The sequence below is a fragment of the Hemiscyllium ocellatum genome, chromosome 48 (assembly GCF_020745735.1).
Source record: "Hemiscyllium ocellatum isolate sHemOce1 chromosome 48, sHemOce1.pat.X.cur, whole genome shotgun sequence".
Lineage (NCBI taxonomy): Eukaryota > Metazoa > Chordata > Chondrichthyes > Orectolobiformes > Hemiscylliidae > Hemiscyllium > Hemiscyllium ocellatum.
This window is the reverse complement of record NC_083448.1, coordinates 7,236,764-7,257,165: the sequence shown is the minus strand read 5'-3', so window position 1 is coordinate 7,257,165 and position 20,402 is coordinate 7,236,764. Positions and strand designations below refer to the sequence as shown.

At 51.2% G+C, this 20,402-nt stretch overlaps 1 protein-coding gene across 1 annotated transcript; it reads right to left on the bottom strand.

Moving 5' to 3' along the window:
- Window positions 1-311: 311 nt before the first annotated feature.
- On the bottom strand, window positions 312-14,517 carry gins4 (GINS complex subunit 4 (Sld5 homolog)). The gene is made up of 8 exons (XM_060856414.1): window positions 14,332-14,517; window positions 13,108-13,194; window positions 8,331-8,444; window positions 6,281-6,378; window positions 4,564-4,652; window positions 3,758-3,848; window positions 1,402-1,514; window positions 312-436 (listed from the first exon to the last, which is right to left on the bottom strand). Exons 1-7 carry the CDS (start codon window positions 14,443-14,445, stop codon window positions 1,418-1,420), a joined length of 690 nt encoding a protein of 229 aa, XP_060712397.1. The 5' UTR covers window positions 14,446-14,517; the 3' UTR covers window positions 312-436; window positions 1,402-1,417.
- Between the last annotated feature and the right edge of the window lie 5,885 nt (window positions 14,518-20,402).

Below are 20,402 nucleotides of genomic sequence, written 5' to 3'. Positions count from 1 at the left end.
GTTCAAGGGGCAGCTCTCAAGTCAGGACAACTGGCCCACAGCACCCCTTCCTCCTTCCTTCCATTGCGTTGTCACACTGACCAATTCCCAAACTTATTATTCTGGAATCTGGGGAATGCTGGAAAAAGGCAACCAAACCCGTCTGCAATTAGCTCTTTGACCCAGGTTAAGACTGAGGTCATCTGATTTGTGGAATTTCAGTCTCGCAGCTGATTATTGTAACCTCGATTTCCTCACTCCTTTTTAGCAGGAGAGGATGATGTTCCAGTTCTGGTCTGTCCCTTTGCGAATCACTCCGAAAGCTGGTCAGAAAAGTGACAATTAACTTTTATTAGCTTCTGCTGTAATAAACCCGACGCACTCACTAACAGGACACGTGAGTTTTGGGACCACATGGGGGTTCACAAATCCTGGACGTGCACACAGATGACAGATTCTGAAAAGGAATTTTCAAAAAAATCATTAGCTTCTCCTGTTTTTTTTACCGAGTGTAAACCACCTTGTCCATTCCTGTTGCTCTCAATTTAGATTTAGTTTCCCTGTGGTATGGAAACAGGCCCTTCGGCCCAACTCGTCCATACCGCCCCTCCGAAGAGTAATCCACCCAGTCCCATTTCCCTCTGACTAATGCACCGAACACCACGGGCAATTTAGCACGGCCAATCCACCCGAACCTGCACATCTCTAGACTGTGGGAGGAAACCCACGCAGACACGGGGAGAATGTGCAAACACCACACACACACACACACACACACAGTCACCTGAGGCTGGACTCCAAACTGGGACCCTGGTGCTGTGAGGCAGCAGTGCTCACCATTTAGCATGTTCTCCCCATCTCAACCCTGTACCCACCAAACCGTGGCATCTCACAGCAATACAAACAAGAAATTCGACCCACGGTTAATCAACGAGGAAGTCACGGAAGGCAGCCAGAACTTAAAGAAACTGGTGGGGTCCTGGAGAATGGGAGCGTATTGGAGTTGGGAGGTCATGTTGTGGCTGTACTGGACATTGGTTCGACCACTACTGGAATACTGCGTACAATTCTGATCTCCCTGCTAGAGGAAGGATGTTGTGAAACTTGAAAAGGGTGCAGGAAAGATTTACAAGGATGTTGCCAGGGTTGGAGGGTTTGAGTTACAGGGAGAGGCTGAACAGGCTGGGGCTGTTTTCCCTGGAGCGTCGGAGGCTGAGGGGTGACCTTATAGAGGTTAACAAAATTATGAGGGACATGGATAGGATAAATAGGCAACGTCTTTTCCCTGGGGTGGGTGAGTCCAGAACTAGAGGGCGTAGATTGAAGGTGAGAGGGGAAAGATATAAAAGAGACCTCAGAGGCTCGAAGGAGGAACTGAGAGCCGTCGGCCACCCTCAGCATTTCAAATCCATCTGATTTTACCTTTCCTCAGCTCTGGTTAGATGAGCTGGACTGCTCCACTGGCCACAAGGGGAGCGATGGTCTTGTATCTCATTAAGTGTTGGGTGCCTTCCTCTAGATCAACAGTGTACTCCCTGTGGGGATGCAAGCAAAGAAATGTACAGAGGGGCTCGGAGACGACAGGGCGCCACGACACGACCTCTCGACGCGGGGGACTTTCCCTTTCACAGCTTGAAACCCGAGGGTCAAACCTGTTCATCTCCAGCGACTTCAGCCCCCACCCGTCTCATCCCCACACTCCCGCACATCTTGGGTCAGGGTCAGGAGCGGGGAGACACTGGTGCAGCGGGAACGCCTCACCAGAGGCCTGGCTGTGCGGTCTGGGGACATTGACTGAGTGGGAACCGTGAGCTCCCCTCCCAGCGACAGCGACCGAGAAACTGCTGCCAATTGTTCTCAGAATTGCCCCACCTCACGGCAGTCCTTTTGAGAAGGAAATCTGCCGTCCTCACGTGGTCTGGCCTCGAACTATTCAATTCCAAGAGACAGGCAACAAAAGCCCACGCTGGCTGAGGTGCAAAGGACAGACCCATCCTTGCTCTCCAGTTTCTGCTCGGAATCATTGAATCCCTACAGTGTGGAAACAGGCCCTTCGGCCCAACAAGTCCACACCGACCCTCCGAACATGAACCTACCCAGGCCCATTCCCTTTATTATCCTACATTTACCCCTGACTAATGGACCTAACCTACACATCCCTGAGCACTATGGGGTAATTTAGCACGGCCAATCCACCCTAACCTGCACATCCCTGAGCACTATGGGGTAATTTAGCACGGCCAATCCACCCTAACCTGCACATCCCTGAGCACTATGGGGTAATTTAGCACGGCCAATCCACCCTAACCTGCACATCCCTGAGCACTATGGGTAATTGAGTACGGCCAATCCACCCTAACCCGCACATCTCTGAGCACTATGGGTAATTTAGCATGGCCAATCCACCCGAACCTGCACATCCCTGAGCACTATGGGTAATTTAGCATGGCCAATCCACCCTAACCTGCACATCCCTGAGCACTATGGGTAATTTAGCATGGCCAATCCACCCTAACCTGCACATCCCTGAACACTATGGGTAATTTAGCATGGCCAATCCACCCTAACCTGCACATCCCTGAGCACAATGGGTAATTTAGCATGGCCAATCCACCCTAACCTGTACATCCCTGAACACTATGGATAATTTAGCATGGCCAATCCACCCTAACCTTCACATCCCTGAGCACTATGGGTAATTTAGCATGGCCAATCCACCCTAACCTGCACATCTATGGACTGTGGGAGGAAACCGGAACACCCAGAGGAAACCCACGCAGACACGGGGAGAACTGTGCAAACTCCACACAGACAGTCGCCCGAGGCTGGAATCGAACCCAGGTCCCTGGCGCTGTGAGGCACCGTGCTAACCACTGAGCCACCAGGTGACACCGGGTGAGTGGACAGCAACAGCCCCAGGGATGAATCTCCACACCCCGCCCCCCACCCTCGGTCTGATTCACCGACAGGCTGGGCCAGGAGCATACTGCGCCTTTGATTGGTGTGACATGGTGCATTCTGGGAGGACGGGCAAGACAAGGGAGTGCAGGATGGACAGCTGGACTGCAGCAGAGGGGATCGGAGCGGGCTGGATGCAGATGGCCACAGGTCATTGCAGGACTGGTGGTGGACAAGATGCTTGCCTTTGTTGGTTGAGCTGTTAAAACGATCGAGCAGGGGCTGTACATCACGTTAGGGAGGCCGCTTGGTGCAGTGCTGGGCCACGACAACATCGGATAACTGCATCAGACCGGAGATTCACCAGGGTGTAGCCTGGACTGGGAACAACTCAGTGATGGAGAGAGACTAGGACGGTTCTCCTCAGAACTGAAGGGTTTGCCTGATCAGGGTGTCCAAAGTGACAAAGGGTATACAGAGACGGAGGGGGGGGGGGTTGGAGAATGCATTTAACCTTTGTGGAAGAGTAAATGAGCAAGGACTGTAGGTTGGTGGCAGGAGGTTTAGTGGGGCTTTTTCTTCATCCGGACGGGAATCCAGAACCCCCCATCCTGGGGAGGGTGGGAGAGTCAAGAAAGTGTCAGAACGTGGAAGGAATATTTCGAGGTCAACTCGATAGGTCCCAAGGCTGTGGGCCAGGTGCCGGGAAATGGGATGAGGAGGAATGGAGGTTTAATGAGCGGTGCAGTGGATCGTTTCTGCGCTGTCTGACACGATGGGACCGTGCTGCCCGGCACTGAGCAACCACCGTCCAGCTGGTATGGAGGGTGTCTCGGGCAGAGAAAGAGCAGGAGGGCACAACCAACACCACTCGCCCTACCTCTGGTCCTCAGTCTCCGGTTCCACCAGGATGTTTTCCTGCCTCTCCTTGACCCGCAGAAAGACAAAGGAATCCAGGTTGGGCCTGGGAACTAAGGAGAGAGACACCGTCGGATGATAAAGTCGCCGTGGGGGGACTCAAAAACCTCGCCGCGCTTTCCGTTCTTCGCAACGTTAACCCAACGGGGTGGGAAGTGAAGCCTTCAGCGTCAACACGAGAAAAGGCCATCAATCCTGGCTGAACTGGGGCCCTCAACTGCACAACCATCCCACAGGGGACCAGAATCCCACCCAAGGACACAGAGTGACCCACAACCCTCTGGGGGGGGAAGAGAACTCCTCAGGTTCAAAGGTCTCCGAGCAAGGACCTCTCTCCTCAGCTCGGTCCCACTCAACGATCCGCCCGTTGATCCCGGGACTGTGCTCCCCGCCCCGTCCTCGATTTCCCCAGCACCCCCTGCCCCCGGATGAACACCCAACCTCTCAGTGTTCACCCACACACGCAGTCCCTTCACCAGCTTGTCCATTTCGATGAGATCTCCACCTCAACCCCAGTGATGACTGGCTCCGACTTACTCAACCTCAACCCCTCTGGTCTTGAGGACCGACTCGGTCCAATCTCCGCTGGATCACCCCTTCCCACAGCTGGGATACGCTTCCTGACATCCGGACAGCTAAAGCTTCAATAGCTTCTCCTACACAGCGCTCACCGCCGGGAGACGGGAGAGGCGTGGGAAGAGAAGCTGTCTTCCCTCGTTCGAAGAGGGATGCTATGGATTCAGGGACTGGCCAGAGGAACACACTCACCGGCTTTGGAGATGTCCAACGCCTGCAGGTTGGGAGGCATGTGTTTCAGGGCCAAGCCCTTCAGGTAGGTCTCGCAGTTGGCCGCGTACCTGTGGAGCAGATCAGTTCAGTGAGGAAGGAGCAGCCTTCAAGACTCCCGTCCGCCCTCCTGCTCCTCTATCTGCAGCCCAGTGCTGGGACATGGTTTGCTACCAGCAGCCTGACTGTCTCCGAGTGTGATCCCCGACACAGCGACTTCCTTCCCTCTCCCCGCACGTTCAATCATTCCCTTCTCCGGATAAGTATCCCCTTCTGAAAGCAGATGTCGTTCCGCACCTCCCCTCTTTGTTGCTTTTCTGTTCAACTTCAGCGACAGGCTCAAAAACCTGACCACCGAAGCCCTCTCCAACTCGCAGCTCCCGGTTTCGGTCACCTCGGCGATTTCCTGATGAGGCACCCCAGCGAAGAGGGCCACCATTTTCCAAATAAAAAAGGCAGTTCCTCCCCAGAGGAACCTCGGGCAGTCACATGGATTTGGAGCAATTCGGAAACGAGAACAAACATGGATGCTCCCGTCCCGTGGCAGGAAGCAGGGAGAAGTCGGCACGTTCAGCCCAGAGTGGGAACGACTACGGATTTTCCCATCGACACGTGCTGACCCAGAATGGGAAGGAGCAGGGATTTTCGTGCAGAAAGTAGGGAGCAATCAGCACGTTCTGACTGCTCAGTGGCCACAGTTATGAAGGCGTGTACTGTACCTTTAAGAGAGAGTGAATGCTCTTCTGAACTGAGAGCTGAGAAGTACCTGTGTGACATGACTGGATGGCGGTCCCAGAGTGGACTGGAAAACTGAAAACATGTCGCATTTGGCTGAGAAATGGATACCCGAGCTTCGGTTGCTGTTTTGACAACAATTCCAACCAAACCAGTCGGTTTAAAATATGTCCCAGGATACTAAAACCCAATCGAGTTTGAATTTATCGTTTTGCCCACAGCGAACCAATGAGATGATCCGATGTCGGGGATATGAAAATGCGGACATTGTGAAAACTGGAGCGAGAGCAAATGCCGTTCAGACAGGGAGAGCCAACATCTTGTTCCCCAACAAATTAGGAAACACTGTCTCTCAAAGGTACCTTTTCATATGAAACAAATTGCAGTAAAAAAAAAGACGACGACCCAGGGAGATCTTCAGTTGGAAGAGGGAAGACTCAGAAAACGACAGCAGTTGTGTGGTTTTGAAAGATGATGTAATTTGAATAAGTGTTTTACTGGAACAGCAAATTGTCAGAGAGTTGGAGGCGTGTAATAAGCAGTAAAGAGAAAGGGGCAGCTTAGAGTTGTGATTCGTTGTTTAATGTTAACTTTTAGGGTGAAAAAATAAATTGATGTTGTTGTCTTTAAATAGTGGAATTTGGGTGTTCTCTGTCACTCACATTTTAACAGATTACAGGGCGAGGTGAGCTTTTCTGGATGTTTGGGGTGAGGGAACAGAGATTCACCAGTGTGTCATCACACCACAGACTGGAGAAAACAAACCCCTGGTGAAACTCCAGAGAAGGCCAGATACCTTGTTCGAGCTGGGGTCGAAAGGACTGAGATTGAGTTCATTGCTGACCATTGCTCCTGCACCCAACCCCAAACCGATCAACCTCAGTGTCGATCGCTCCAACCCAAGATCCCACAGCTGTCGGCCTGTCCTTTCGTCCCATCTCTCTCTTGCTCTCCACGCACTCACTCTTTGGCAAAGGTGTATTCTTGTGGGGACAAATAGCCAGGCTCTGCCTCAAGACGGGATTTCTCCTTCTCCAGGATGTGAGGGAAAAACTTCTCGATCTGAGAATTACAAGAATGGGAAAAAAACACCCAGCTTACTTCCTCTGAACGTTTTAAAAATAAGAAGCAAACTTTCAGGCAAACGATCCAGGTCCGAATCGAGGGACAGTGGTGTTGGTCCTGGATCGCAATCTGGTGAATCCTCCGGAAGTTTAACTGCAATCCCACACAGCGGTGGGGAGGATTCATAACTTTATCAGAAGTGGAACGCAGGTCCCTTTCGGCTGTGGTAAAAACAGGTCCTCTCTTGTGCATCAGGGAGGCCATCTTGACCTGGTCTGGCCGAGCTGTGACTCCAGATCCACTTCAATCTGGTCAGCTCTCCAGGGCTGTCTGAAATAGCCAAGTGAGCTGCTCTAGTGTGCCCAACTGCTGCACTGTGTGGGGGCCCCTCCACACAAACACACACACACACACACACATACACACACACACACACACACACAGACACACATACACGCGCACACACACTCACAGACACATATACATACACACACACACATACACACACACACACACACAGGCACACACACACACTCACAGACACACATACACACACACACACAGGCACACACATATACACACACACACACACACACACTCACAGACACACACACACACTCAGACACACACACACACATACATACACACTCACAGACACACACACACTCACAGACACACACACACACACACATATACACACACACACTCTCAGACACACACACACACACAGGCACACACATATACACACACACACTCTCAGACACACACACACACACACACATACATACACACACACAGGCACACACATATACACACACACATATACACACACGCACACACATACATACACACACACAGACACACATACACACGCAGATACACACCAATACACACACACACTCACAGACGCACACACACACACTCACAGACACACATACACACACACACACACGCAGATACACACACATACACACACTCACAGACACACACACACACACACATACACAGGCACTCACATAGACACACACACACATACACAGGCACTCACAGACACAGACACACACACACACACAGACACACTCACAGACACACACTCACAGACACACATACACACACACTCACAGACTCACATACACACACACATATACACACACACAGACACACATATATACACACGCAGATACACACCAATACACACACACACACACGCACACACATGCACTCACTGACACACATACATACACATGCAGATACACACTCACAGACACACATACATACATTCACACACACACAAACACACTCACACACACAGATTCGCATACACACTCACAGGCACACACAAACACTCAGACACACACACACTGGCACACACAATCACAGACACACACACACTCACAGACACACACATATACACACACACTCACAGACACACATACATAGATACACACGCACTCAATGACACACACTCACAGACACACAAACATACACACGCAGATACACACTCACAGACACACACACACATAGATTCACATATACACTCACAGGCACACACATACACTCACACACACACTGACACACATACTCACAGATACACACATACAGACCCACACACAAACGAAACAACAAACACCATTCACCCTTTCACATAGATGCTCAAGTGTACAGCAGAAGTTCTGATGAAGGGCTTTTGCCCAAAACCTCGATTTTCCTGCTCCTTGGATGCTGCCTGGCCTGCTGTGCTTTTCCAGCCCCACTCTGATCTAGACTCTGGTTTCCAGCATCTGCGGTCCTCACGTTTGCCCACTGTTCGGTGGGCACACTAACCCCCAGCATATCCAGTCACGTCCCCCAGCACGCACCTCAACAAAGGCAAAATGGTGGCCTTAACGGATTGTGCACGGACTCACTGAGCTTGCTCCCTCACAGCTGGAGGAATGACTCCTGGGTACCTTCTGCAGGCGTGACCGCAGGTAACTGCTCAGGACGTAGCGAATCCTCTCGGTCTCCATTCGGTGGATGGTGACTTTCAGATCGCCCTTCCTTGCTCGCTGCAGGTTCTGTTCCTGTGAAGAGGATTGAAAAGGGTGAACCATCAGACCCTCAGTTTAAGGCACATCAAGGTCAGTTTGAGCCTTCCCCACCTCCCCCCCACCCCAACTTCGGATGGATCAGTTGGCCAACGGCGGCCAAAAATGCGCCGAGCTCAACACTTGGCACCACCGCCTCACAGCACCAGCGACCCAGGTTCGATTCCAGCCTCTGGCAACTGACTGTGTGGAGTTTGCACGTTCTCCCCGTGTCTGCGTGGGTTTCCTCCGGGTGCTCCGGTTTCCTCCCACAGTCCAAAGATGTGCGGGTCAGGGTGAATTGGCCAGGCTAAATTGCCTGCAGTGTTAGTCAGGGGTGACTATCGGGGAATGGGTCTGGGTGGGATGCTCTTTGGAGGGTCGGTGTGAACTTGTTGGGCTGAAGGGCCAGTTTCCACACTGCAGGGAATCTAATCTCAACTTGGGCCAAGGGCACTGTTCTGCGGATCTCCACAGTCTGGATATCCTGTGGACACAGTCCCAGTCTGTCCTGTTCATCCAGCTGAACATAGTCAAATGACTGCAAGGTCCATCGAGGTTCACACAACCCTGAGTAATGCTTTACCCTGCATTGCGTTACCCTCCCCACCTCCTCTGACTTTTTCAATGCGTCCGTGAATTTTTTGAAACGTGGATCCTGGTCAACACTCTCACAAGGGTGGGATTTCCTTCCCCCCCGCTGCGTGTTTTGCGTTCCACGTCTCAGCGTTGTTCCAGTCCTCCGGCGTACATCCACTGCCAGACACAACCAGCACACAATGCTGCCATTCAGCCCACTCATTGATCCTGCCTCTGTGGGAGAAGCTCTTCAGTTGAGTCTCACGCCACCCTCTTCCCCTAAAGCCCTGCAGATCGCTCCTTCTCCGTTTCGGAAGGAACGCAAGGCAAAAACCTGGGAACGACAGACCTGCGAGTCGGACTTCGGGGGTGTTGGAGGTGATTCTGAAGGTTAGGAGTTGGACAGGCAAGAAGTGATTTGGGACAGTCAGTATGGTTTTGCGCGAGGGAAATGGTGTCTCGCTAACTTGAGTTTGTTGAGGCAGGAACTGAGGAGATTGAAGAGGGCAGAGCAGTAGATGTTGTTTGTTTGGACTTTGGTCAAGCCTTTGACAAGGTTCCACGTGGTACACTCATTGGTCAAGTTAGATCACATGGGCTTCAGGGTGAGCCTGCCAATTGGATCCAGAGTTGGCTTGACAGGAGGAGACAGAAGGTGGTGGCGGAGGCTTAGAGCAAAGAAAATTTACAGGCCAGGAACAGGCCTTTCGGCCCTCCAAGCCTGAGCCAAACCAAACATATTGTCTCAACCTGTTGGTCAATTCCTAAGCTTCTTTATCCCACTGCTCCCCACCTACTCATACATCTGTCCAGACGCGTCTTAAATGAATCTCCCGTTCAAAGTTTGGGAGAAGATTTGTAGCTCGGGTGATCATTGTTGTGGTTCTGTTCGCCGAGCTGGGAATTTGTGTTGCAGACGTTTCGTCCCCTGTCTAGGTGACATCCTCAGTGCGAGGAAGCCTCCTGTGAAGCGCTTCTGTGATATTTCCTCCGGCATTTATAGTGATTTGTACCTGCCGCTTCTGCTAGTCAGTTCCAGCTGTCCGCTGCAGTGGCCGGTACATTGGGTCCAGGTCGATGTGCTTATTGATGGAATCTGTGGATGAGTGCCAATCCTCGAGGAATTGCCTGGCTGTTCTCTGTTTGGCTTGTCCGATAATAGTAGTGCTGTCCCAGTCGAAAGTGGCAGATTCAAACCACTACAAATGCCGGAGGAAAGATCACAGAAGCGCTTCACAGGAGGCTCCTAAGCACTGAGGATGTCACCTAGACAGGGGACGAAACGTCTGCAACACGAATCTACCATGCCTGCCTCTCCCACCTCTGCTGGCAACACGTTCCAGACACCCACCACCCTCTGTGTGAAGTACTTACCGCGTGTATCCCCCTTAAACTTCCCACCTCTCACCTTGAAAGCGTGACCTCTCATTATTGAATCCTTCACCCTGGGAAAAAGCTTGTCTCTATCCACCTTGTCTATACCCTTGATAATGTTGTAAACCTCAATCAGGTCCCCCCTCAATCTCCTTTCTTTGAATGAAAACAAACCTAAACTACTCAACCTCTCTTCATAGCTAGCACCTTCCATACCAGGCAACGTCCTCGTAAACCCTCTCTGTACCCTCTCCAAAGCGTCCACATCCTTTTGGTAATGTGGCGACCAGAACCGTACACAATATTCTAAATGCGGCCGAACCAGTGTCTTGTACAATTTGAACATGACTTGCCAGCTCTTATACTCAATACCCCGTCCAATGAAGACAAACATACTATATGCCTTCTTGACCACACTATCCACCTGTGCAGCAACCTTCAGGGTACAATGGACCTGCACTCCCAGATCTCTCTGCCCATCAACTTTTCCCAAGGTTTTTCCATTCATTGTATAATTTGCTCTAGAATTAGACTTGCCAAAATGCATCACCTCACATTTGTCTGGATTGAAAGCCGTCTGCCACTCTTCCGCCCAACTCTCCAGTCTATCTATATTCTCCTGGATTCTCTGACAGTCCCTTATGCTTTCTGCTACTCCACCAATCTTCGTGTCATCTGCAAACTTGCTGATCATACCGACAGTGCCCTCTTCCAGATCATTTGTGTACATTACAAACAACAGTGGCCCCAGCACTGACCCCTGTGGAACACCCACTGGTCACCTTTCTCCATTTCGAGCAACTCCCTTCAACTACTATTCTCTGTCTCCTGTTGTTCAACCAGTTCTTTATCCACCGAGCTAGAACACCCTGCACACCATGTGACTCCACTTTCTCCATTAGTCTACCATGGGGAACCTTATCAAATGCCTTACTGAAGTCCATGTATATGACATCAACAGCTCTTCCTTCATCTAGCAACTTGGTATCTTCCTCGAAGAACTCTATCAAGTTAAGAAGGCACGATCTCCCCGGCACAAAACCATGTTGCCCATCAACGATAAGCTCATTCCTTTCCAAATATGAATAGATCCTTGTTTCCATCCTGGAGGTCTATGACTAGTGGTGCCATGTGGGGAATCAGTACTGAGTCCACTTTTGCTTCTCATTTTTGTGAATGAGTTACGAGAAGGCATGTAAACTAAGTTGGCAGATGACACCAAGAGTGGACAGCGCAGGCTATCCAAGATTGTAAAGAGATCCTGATCTGGGTCAAAGGGCTGAAGAGTGGCAGATGGAGTTACATTTGGATAAATGCGAGATATTGCGTCTTTGGGCAGGATTTGGACAATTAATAGGGCCATGGGTAGTGTTGTAGAACAGTTACCTCGGGGTTCAGGTACATTATTCTTTGAAGCTTGTGTCACGTGTTGATAAAGTGATGAAAAAGAGGTTTACACCAAGAATTGGTGGTATATTGGAAAGTGAAGACGGTTATCTCAGCTTACAATTAGGGCAGGACTTACATAATTAAATGTCGGGCCTTGGGCACTGCTGTAGAACAGAGAGACCTAGGGGTTCAGGTACATCATTGTGGGTGGCACGGTGGTTAGCACTGCTGCCTCACAGCGCCAGAGACCTGGGTTGAATTCCCACCTCAGGCAACTGTCTGTGTGGAGTTTGCACATTCTCCCCCGGGTCTGTGTGGGTTTACTCCCACAGTCCAAAAATGTGCAGGTTAGGTGAATTGGCCATGCTAAATTGCCCGTAGTGTTAGATAAAGGGGTAAATATAGGGGAATGGGTCTGGGTACATTGCTGTTTGGAGGGTTGGTGTGGACTTGTTGGGTGGAAGGGCCTGTTTCCACACTGTCAGTAATCTAATCTAATCATTCGCACGCTTGCCTTCACCACTCAGTCCTTTGAGTATTGGGACGTCATGTTGAGGTTGTACAGGACATTGGTGAGGCCTCGTCTGGAGCACTGTGTCCAGTTCGGGTCACCCTAGGAAGGATATTATTAAGTGAGAGAGGGGCTCAGAAACGATTTACCAGCATGTTGCCGGGAAAAGAGGGTTTGGGTTATCATGAAAGGCTGGATACGCTGGGACTTCTTTCACTGGTTGAGGGGTGAGCTGTGAGTGCAAAGTTGCGACGACTGTGAACCAGCTTGTCCTCAAAGTGATTGGAACAAGGTCAGCTCGGTGGATCTTTTCGAAGATGAGCTGGCTGACGGGTTTAAACAGGAGCGTTCGGGATTCTGCACAATCTCAGAGCCAGCTCTGAGTTAGCTGGATCAGTATCATGTACCTATGCACATGTTAATAAAGGGTGACTGGGTGACAGGATACTGGCCTTCTTGAATTTCAGTGTGCAACCCAGGATATTGGAGAGACCCTCTTGCTCCCCTTTGCTTTCGCCATGACAGCATCTTAGCCAGTCAGAGTTGACATGCCAACTCATCAACTCCCTTTTCTCCCCATCAAATAAATCATTCCGACTGTTCGAAATGCGCCTTTCTGGCATTTGCCCTGATGACTCGGGAAACTCGACTAAAATCAAGTTCCGCACTGCCAGGTGAATGGTCGGACAGCAGATCCTTATCAGTACATCGGGCAGGGAAATCCGGGGCAGGCTGAGTCTGTCAACCGCAAACTCTACGGTGCATTGAACAAGTGCTCAGCCCCAACAAAAGGTCCAAAACCGTTACCATGTGATCCAGCTGTTCCATTACACACTCCACAATCTCGGCTTTGTGTTCGAGAAGGTCAGGGGAAAATTTCTCGTTCAGCCACGCCTGTATAGAGAGATGAGAGACAGCCACAGTTAGTAACGATAAGAGGAGGAGACCGAATTCCAAACTGAATATCAAGCAAAACCCGCACTGCAGACAGCTGTGACGTGACAGTTTTACAATGCAGGGACATCAATTTGATTTACTATTGTCACAGGGACTAACTGACAACGATAAATATTGTTTTATGTGCGAACCAGACAAATCATTCCTCACATATGTACATCAAGGTAACAGAATATAGTCCATGACCATCTTCCCAAGGGCGCTGCAAAGTCAAAGTGCACGAAGAAACCTCACCATCCAACCCTGGGATCAACGTGGGACATACAATTAAGTCTAGGAATTCCTGAGATGAAACTGACAGAGAAAGCTCTCGGAAAGCCCTGTATAACAGGGAGAGACAGGTCTCACCAGCAAGAAACAGCCAGAACAGGGGAGCAGCAACGAGACCGCACACCCGCTTTCCAGCGAAGGGAATGTGTTTGAAACAAAAATAACTCACTGGGTGGGGGGGTGTCACTGGCGCAGTCAACATTGACGCACATCCCGAACCTCCCCCTTGAGCAGGTGGGGGTGGGGCTGAGCTGCCTTCTTGAACCCTGCGGTGGCGTAGGGACCCCCACCCCCAACACCCACAGTGCCCTGAGGGAGGGAGTCCCTGGATTCTGACCCAACGGCCGATATATTTCCGAGTCGCGGACGGTGAGGGGCTGGGAGGGGAACTTGCCAAGGGTGGGGGGGTGGTGTTCCCATGTACCTGCTGCCCCCTTGTCCTTCCCGATGGAAGTGGCCGTGGCGTTTGGAAGGTGCTGCCTGACGGAGCCTGGGGGAGTTCCTGCAGTGCGTCTTGTAGATGGTACCCACTGCTGCTCCTGAGCGTCGGGGGGGGGTGGAGGGAGTGGGGGGTTTGTGGGTGTGGGGACAATCGAGGGGGGGGCTGCTCTGTCCCTGGATGGTGTGGAGCTTCTCGAGTGTTGTCGGAGCTGCCCCCCCATCCAGGGGGAGTATTCCCTCACACACCCTCCTGACCATGACCTTGTATATGGGCTCTGGGGGGGGGGGGGAAAGGCGCATGCTCAGTGTGGGATCTTGCTGTGCACACCCCCTCCCCCCTCCACCCAGGGGTTGACCCCTCACCTCCTCCAGTTTCCCAATGAGCTCAGCCGGGGTCAGGATCATCTCCTCCTCCTCCTCCTCCTGGGGGTCCCCTCCACCCACCATCGCCGGTTCCCCTGCCTCCTCTTCGGCCATGCTGACTACCCGAGCCCCGGGGCTCCCGACTGGAAACTCCCGCCTCGGCCGCGGCGTCTGACGTCACCGCGCACAAACCACGCCCCTCCCCTCCCCGACACACACACACACCCCCCCCTAACGTCGACGCGAGTGGCGTCACCGCGCACCCGACCCGCCGGACGGCACGCGCGGTCCGTCGGACGTCATCGCGCACCTCCTCCCCTCACCGCGTCAGAGGGCCATGCGCGGCTCTTGGGATGTCATGGCGCAGACTGGCATCGCCCCGTCACCAACGCCCCTGTGACCAGTGCAAGGGTGGCCATCTTTCTTCCAGGCGGAACGAGCCGCCCCAGCCTGACCCACTCCATCTGCCCTGAGGGTGGTCAAAGCTCACCCCTTCCGTGTTATGTTTCCTTGTCTCTCCTCCGATTTGTTACAGCCCGGAACGTGACCGAATTGTAATTTAAAAACAAATAGAAAATTGAACTGGACATTGATTTTTTTTCCCTCACTAAAACATGAATGGGAAGGTCCTGGGAAAGCAGACACCTCTTATCGCCCCCTTGACCATGACCCCACCTCCCACCACCAAACCATCATCTCCCAGACCATCCCTAACCTCATCACCTCAGGGGATCTCCCATCCACCGTCTCCAACCTCATAGTCCCACAACCCCGCACCGCCCGTTTCTACCTCCTGCCCAAAATCCACAAACCTGAATGCCCCGGCCGACCCATTGTCTCAGCCTGCTCCTGCCCCACCGAACTCATCTCCGCGTACCTCGACACGGTCCTGTCCCCTTTAGTCCAAGAACTCCCCACCTACGTTCGGGACACCACCCACGCCCTCCACCTCCTCCAGGATGTTCGCTTCCCCAGTCCCCAACGCCTTATTTTCCCGATGGACATCCAGTCCCTGTACACCTCCATCCCCCATCACGAAGGACTCAAAGCCCTCCGCTTCTTCCTTTCCCGCCGCACCATCCAGTACCCTTCCACCGACACCCTCCTTCGACTGACTGAACTGGTCCTCACCCTGAATAACTTGTCTTTCCAATCCTCCCACTTCCTCCAAACTAAAGGAGTTGCCATGGGCACCCGCATGGGCCCCAGCTATGCCTGTCTCTTCGTAGGATATGTGGAACAGTCCATCTTCCGCAACTACACTGGCACCACCACCCCACCTTTTCCTCCGCTACATCGATGACTGTATCGGCGCTGCCTCGTGCTCCCACGAGGAGGTTGAACAGTTCATCAACTTTACCAACACCTTCCATCCCGACCTCAAATTCACCTGGACTGTCTCAGACTCCTCCCTCCCCTTCCTAGACCTTTCCATTTTTATCTCAGGCGACCGACTCAACACAGACATCTACTATAAACCGACTGACTCCCACAGCTACCTGGACTACACCTCCTCCCACCCTGCCCCCTGTAAAAATGCCATCCCATATTCCTAATTCCTTCGTCTCCGCCGCATCTGCTCCCAGGAGGACCAGTTCCAACACCGCACAGCCCAGATGGCCTCCTTCTTCAAGGACCAGAGATTCCCCCCAGACGTGATCGACGATGCCCTCCACCGCATCTCCTCCACTTCCCGCTCCTCCGCCCTTGAGCCCCGCTCCTCCAACCACCACCAAGACAGAACCCCACTGGTTCTCACCTACCACCCCACCAACCTCCGTATACAACGTATCATCCGCCGTCATTTCCGCCACCTCCAAACGGACCCCACCACCAGGGATATATTTCCCTCCCCTCCCCTATCAGCGTTCCGCAAAGACCACTCCCTTCGTGACTCCCTCGTCAGGTCCACACCCCCCACCAACCCAACCTCCACTCCCGGCCCCTTCCCCTGCAACCGCAGGAAATGTAAAACTTGCGCCCACACCTCCTCCCTCACTTCCCTCCAAGGCCCCAAGGGATCCTTCCATATCCGCCACAAGTTCACCTGTACCTCCACACACATCATCTATTGCATCCGCTGCACCCGATGTGGCCTCCTCTACGTTGGGGAGACGGGCCGCTTACTTGCGGAACGCTTCAGAGAACACCTCAGGGACGCCCGGACCAACCAACCCAACCACCCCGTGGCTCAACACTTTAACTCTCCCTCCCACTCCACCAAAGACATGCAGGTCCTTGGACTCCTCCACCGGCAAAACATAACAACGCGACGGTTGGAGGAAGAACGCCTCATCTTCCGCCTGGGAACCCTCCAACCACAAGGGATGAACTCAGATTTCTCCAGTTTCCTCATTTCCCCTCCCCCCACCTTGTCTCAGTCGGTTCCCTCAACTCAGCACCGCCCTCCTAACCTGCAATCTTCTTCCTAACCTCTCCACCCCCACCCCACTCCGGCCTAGCACCCTCACCTTGACCTCCTTCCACCTATCACATATCCATCGCCCCTCCCCCAAGTCCCTCCTCCCTACCTTTTATCTTAGCCTGCCTGGCACACTCTCCTCATTCCTGATGAAGGGCTTATGCCCGAAACATCGAATTTCCTATTCCTTGGATGCTGCCTGACCTGCTGTATTTTAACCAGCAACACATTTTCAACAAGGTCCTAGGGAGTGTTGCTGAACAAAGAGACCTTGGGATGCAGCTTTATATTTATTTGGAAGTGGAGTAGACTGCAGACAGTGAAAAAAGGTGTTGTGGAGGCTTGGTCGGAATTAAAAACCACGCAAAACAAAGTTACAGTCCTACAGGTTTACTTGGAAGCATTACTCCATAATCTGGTAGCTGTGGAACTTGACCATAACACACAGAACTTATAACCAAGGATTACAGTGTCATCTCACTGAAATGATGCACTGACCAAACCTGTGAAGTCTTTCATCTTGTAGAATGGGTTGCAGGTTTCGGTTCCTTAACAGGTAAAGTCCAGCCCCACAGCTGACCCCATCGCACTACATACTCTCATAAACACTACACGTAAATCCGAAAACACTCATGCAGATCCAATCTGTAAAGAACACATACTCTCTCCCCGCCACCCCTAACACATACAGTCACAGGCTTAAACTCCATCACACACACACAGTCACTATCTCTCTATCTCTCATGCACACATACACCGCTATAAGTCTGTGGGGTGAATTTACACCTGCCGACGTATATTAGCAGATACATTTTATTTTGTTCAGAAAGCACACGCTTTAGAGGCAGTCAATCCATCTAACATTTTTTCAATTCCACTTTGGAAACGGAACCAGTCTGACTCTAACCTCACACCTTTCACGCATTGTCTGAGCTGAGATATCAACTGAAGTTTTATAGAAAAAAAGGTATCTTGAGAACGTGACGCAAAAAGCAGTTCTAGGATTTTCATACAAATGAAACCTGCAACCGAGGGCAGGGTAATTATGAGAATCTTTCTTCCTCAAACAATCTGCCAACCTGCAAGTAACTGCCACTCATTAAATGTGTCCACATTTGACATTATTCCATAACATAAATGGAGCAGTTAAAAGAATTACAGCAGAAAGTGCAGGCTGCAAGTGATGACTGTATTCTTAAAGATTACAGAGAAGGTTCTTTTGATCCTTAAGATGTCTACTAATGCATGTACACATCCTGTATGTATTCATGTAATTCCCCTCTTCAATGTTTTAACACATCCACTTGCATTAAGACCTGATCCAAGTGGTTACACACAAATTCCCAAGGGGAATGTTGGATATGGGCTGACTGCCTCAGGCCAGGAGCAAGAAACATGGGACAGAAATTGAGATGGGCAACTTCAAACGCAGAACATAGACAAGCATAAAACAGAAGAGGCCTTTCGGCCCACAATGTTGTGCCGAGATTTAATCATAATGTAAAACATAGTAACCTATCCTATGCACCCCTCAACTCATTGTTATCCATGTGCATGTTCACCAGTCACTTAAATGTGCCCAATGACTCTGCTTCCATCACCATAGCTAGCCACGCATTCCATGCATTCGCAACCTCTCTGCATAAAACCTGGAAGATTGAGTGTACTGTCTCTGGCACTATGTTAAAAAACATGATTTCCGTACAGTCACATTGATATTTCACCATTTTTTCTTAGCTCTAACCCGTCCACTGTTACTGCAATAGTCAATATGAAACTTGGAAATAAACCACAGAAAAGTAAAAGTCCGAACATGTCCAGTCTCAACATGTGAAAAACCCCCGGCACTGAAAATTAACACATTCAGGGATGGAATCGCTCAAGTTAGAATGGTCTTGCTGAAGACTTGCCAACGGCAAAATTGAAAAATAAATTCCTCATTTCTACCTCTCCCTGTTCCCAACATTTACCCCATCTTAGTTAGGGTCAAGGAGGGTGGTGCTGGAAAAGCACAGTCAGGCAGGCAGCATCCGAGCAGCAGGAGAGACGATGTTTCGAGCAGAATCACTTCAGCAGGAATTCTCATCTCGAGCTTGTGCCCGAAAGGTGATTTTCTTGTTCCTCGGATGCTGCCTGACCTGCTGCGCTTTTCCAGCGCTGATCTTCAGCATCTGCGGTCCTCGCTTTCTCCCCAATGTTCATTCGGCTCAAGGTGGCTTTTAAATGCAAATTAAAATATTATTTGGGAACAAAAAGAGTTAATCTTTATCTCGCTTTGGCTGGATTACAAAGCAACAATTTTGCATAAGTCCCTGGCATTGTGGTCATGGATAAAGTGATTATCATGCTTGCATGACCAGCTACCTCGTGCGTATTATCAATTCAACAGATTCTTTTGTCAAGTATGGATTGAATGCTTATATCTCTTCTGATAGCCTCTCCTCCTCCCTCACTCGCCTTTGAACAGCACTTCACTGCTGCTTCAGCCTGTCTTTGCAAGATTGGGCAAGGACTGTTTCCCCACCAGGGGTTGTCAGCAAACGTTATCCTTCCTGTCCAATCAGGGATCAGTTTCTCAAGCATTTGCCTCATGGAATGTCTCCAGCGGGGAAGCACAGTCTTTATCGTGTCCAGTCTACACTGATCCTCCCAAGAGCAACCCAACTGGACCTTCCCTTACCATCACCCTGCATTTCCCATGGCACAGCCACCCAGCCCACACAGCCCTGGGCACTATGGGTAATTTAGCATGGCCAACCCACCCTAACCTGCACATCCATGGGCACTATGGGTAATTTAGCATGGCCAATCCACCCTAACCTGCACATCCCTGGGCACTATGGGTAATTGAGCATGGCCAATCCACCCTAACCTACACATCTCTGGGCACTATGGGTAATTTAGCATGGCCAATCCACCCAGCCTGCCCATCCCTGGGCACTAGGGGTAATTGAGCATGGCCAATCCACCCTAATCTTTGGATTGTGGGAGGAAACCCATGCAGCCATGGGTGAAAAGGTGTGGACTCCACACACAGTCACCAGAGACTGGAATCGAACCTGGTGCCATGAAGCAGCAGTGCTAGCTGCTGAGCCACTCGTGAGCGCCTTCCTCCCGGTTGACAGATTCGCAATGATCAAGGATTCTGTCGCTCAAACACTTTCAACAAGTCTCATTCTTTCTCAGCGCCACTTCAAAAATACTTGCTCTCGTTTTCAATCTTTTGAGTCAGTGAGGAAGGGGAACGTGCCCAGTCCAGTGGCCCCTCACGTAAAACCTCATGGAACTTCGACCACTGTCTGTCTCCTTTCTCCTCCCCTCCACTTGGGAACTGAATCCTTCACCTGCAATCACTAGTTGGTTTTTTTTGACAAGTAATAGGACTTCAGACGAACAGCTAAAAACAGCCAGTGTATTCACACTCCCCCTTCCCACTCCACCAAGGACATGCAAGTCCTTGGCCTCCTCCATCGCCAGACCATAGCAACACGACGGCTGGAGGAAGAGCGCCTCATCTTCCCGCCTAGGAACCCTCCAACCACAAGGGATGAACTCAGATTTCTCCAGGTTCCTCATTTCCCCTCCCCCCCCACCCCACCTTGTCTCAGTCCCAACCCTCGAACTCAGCACCGCCTTCCCAACCTACAAT

Excerpts from the sequence above, each read along its gene's own strand:
- gins4 (XM_060856414.1), bottom strand. The coding sequence starts at position 14,445 with ATGGCCGAAGAGGAGGCAGGGGAACCGGCGATGGTGGGTGGAGGGGAC. Across the intron at positions 13,195-14,331 it reads TCATTGGGAAACTGGAGGAG|GCGTGGCTGAACGAGAAATT; the intron begins GTGAGGGGTCAA and ends CTCTCTATACAG. Across the intron at positions 4,653-6,280 it reads GAATACACCTTTGCCAAAGA|GTACGCGGCCAACTGCGAGA; the intron begins GTGAGTGCGTGG and ends TCTGCTCCACAG.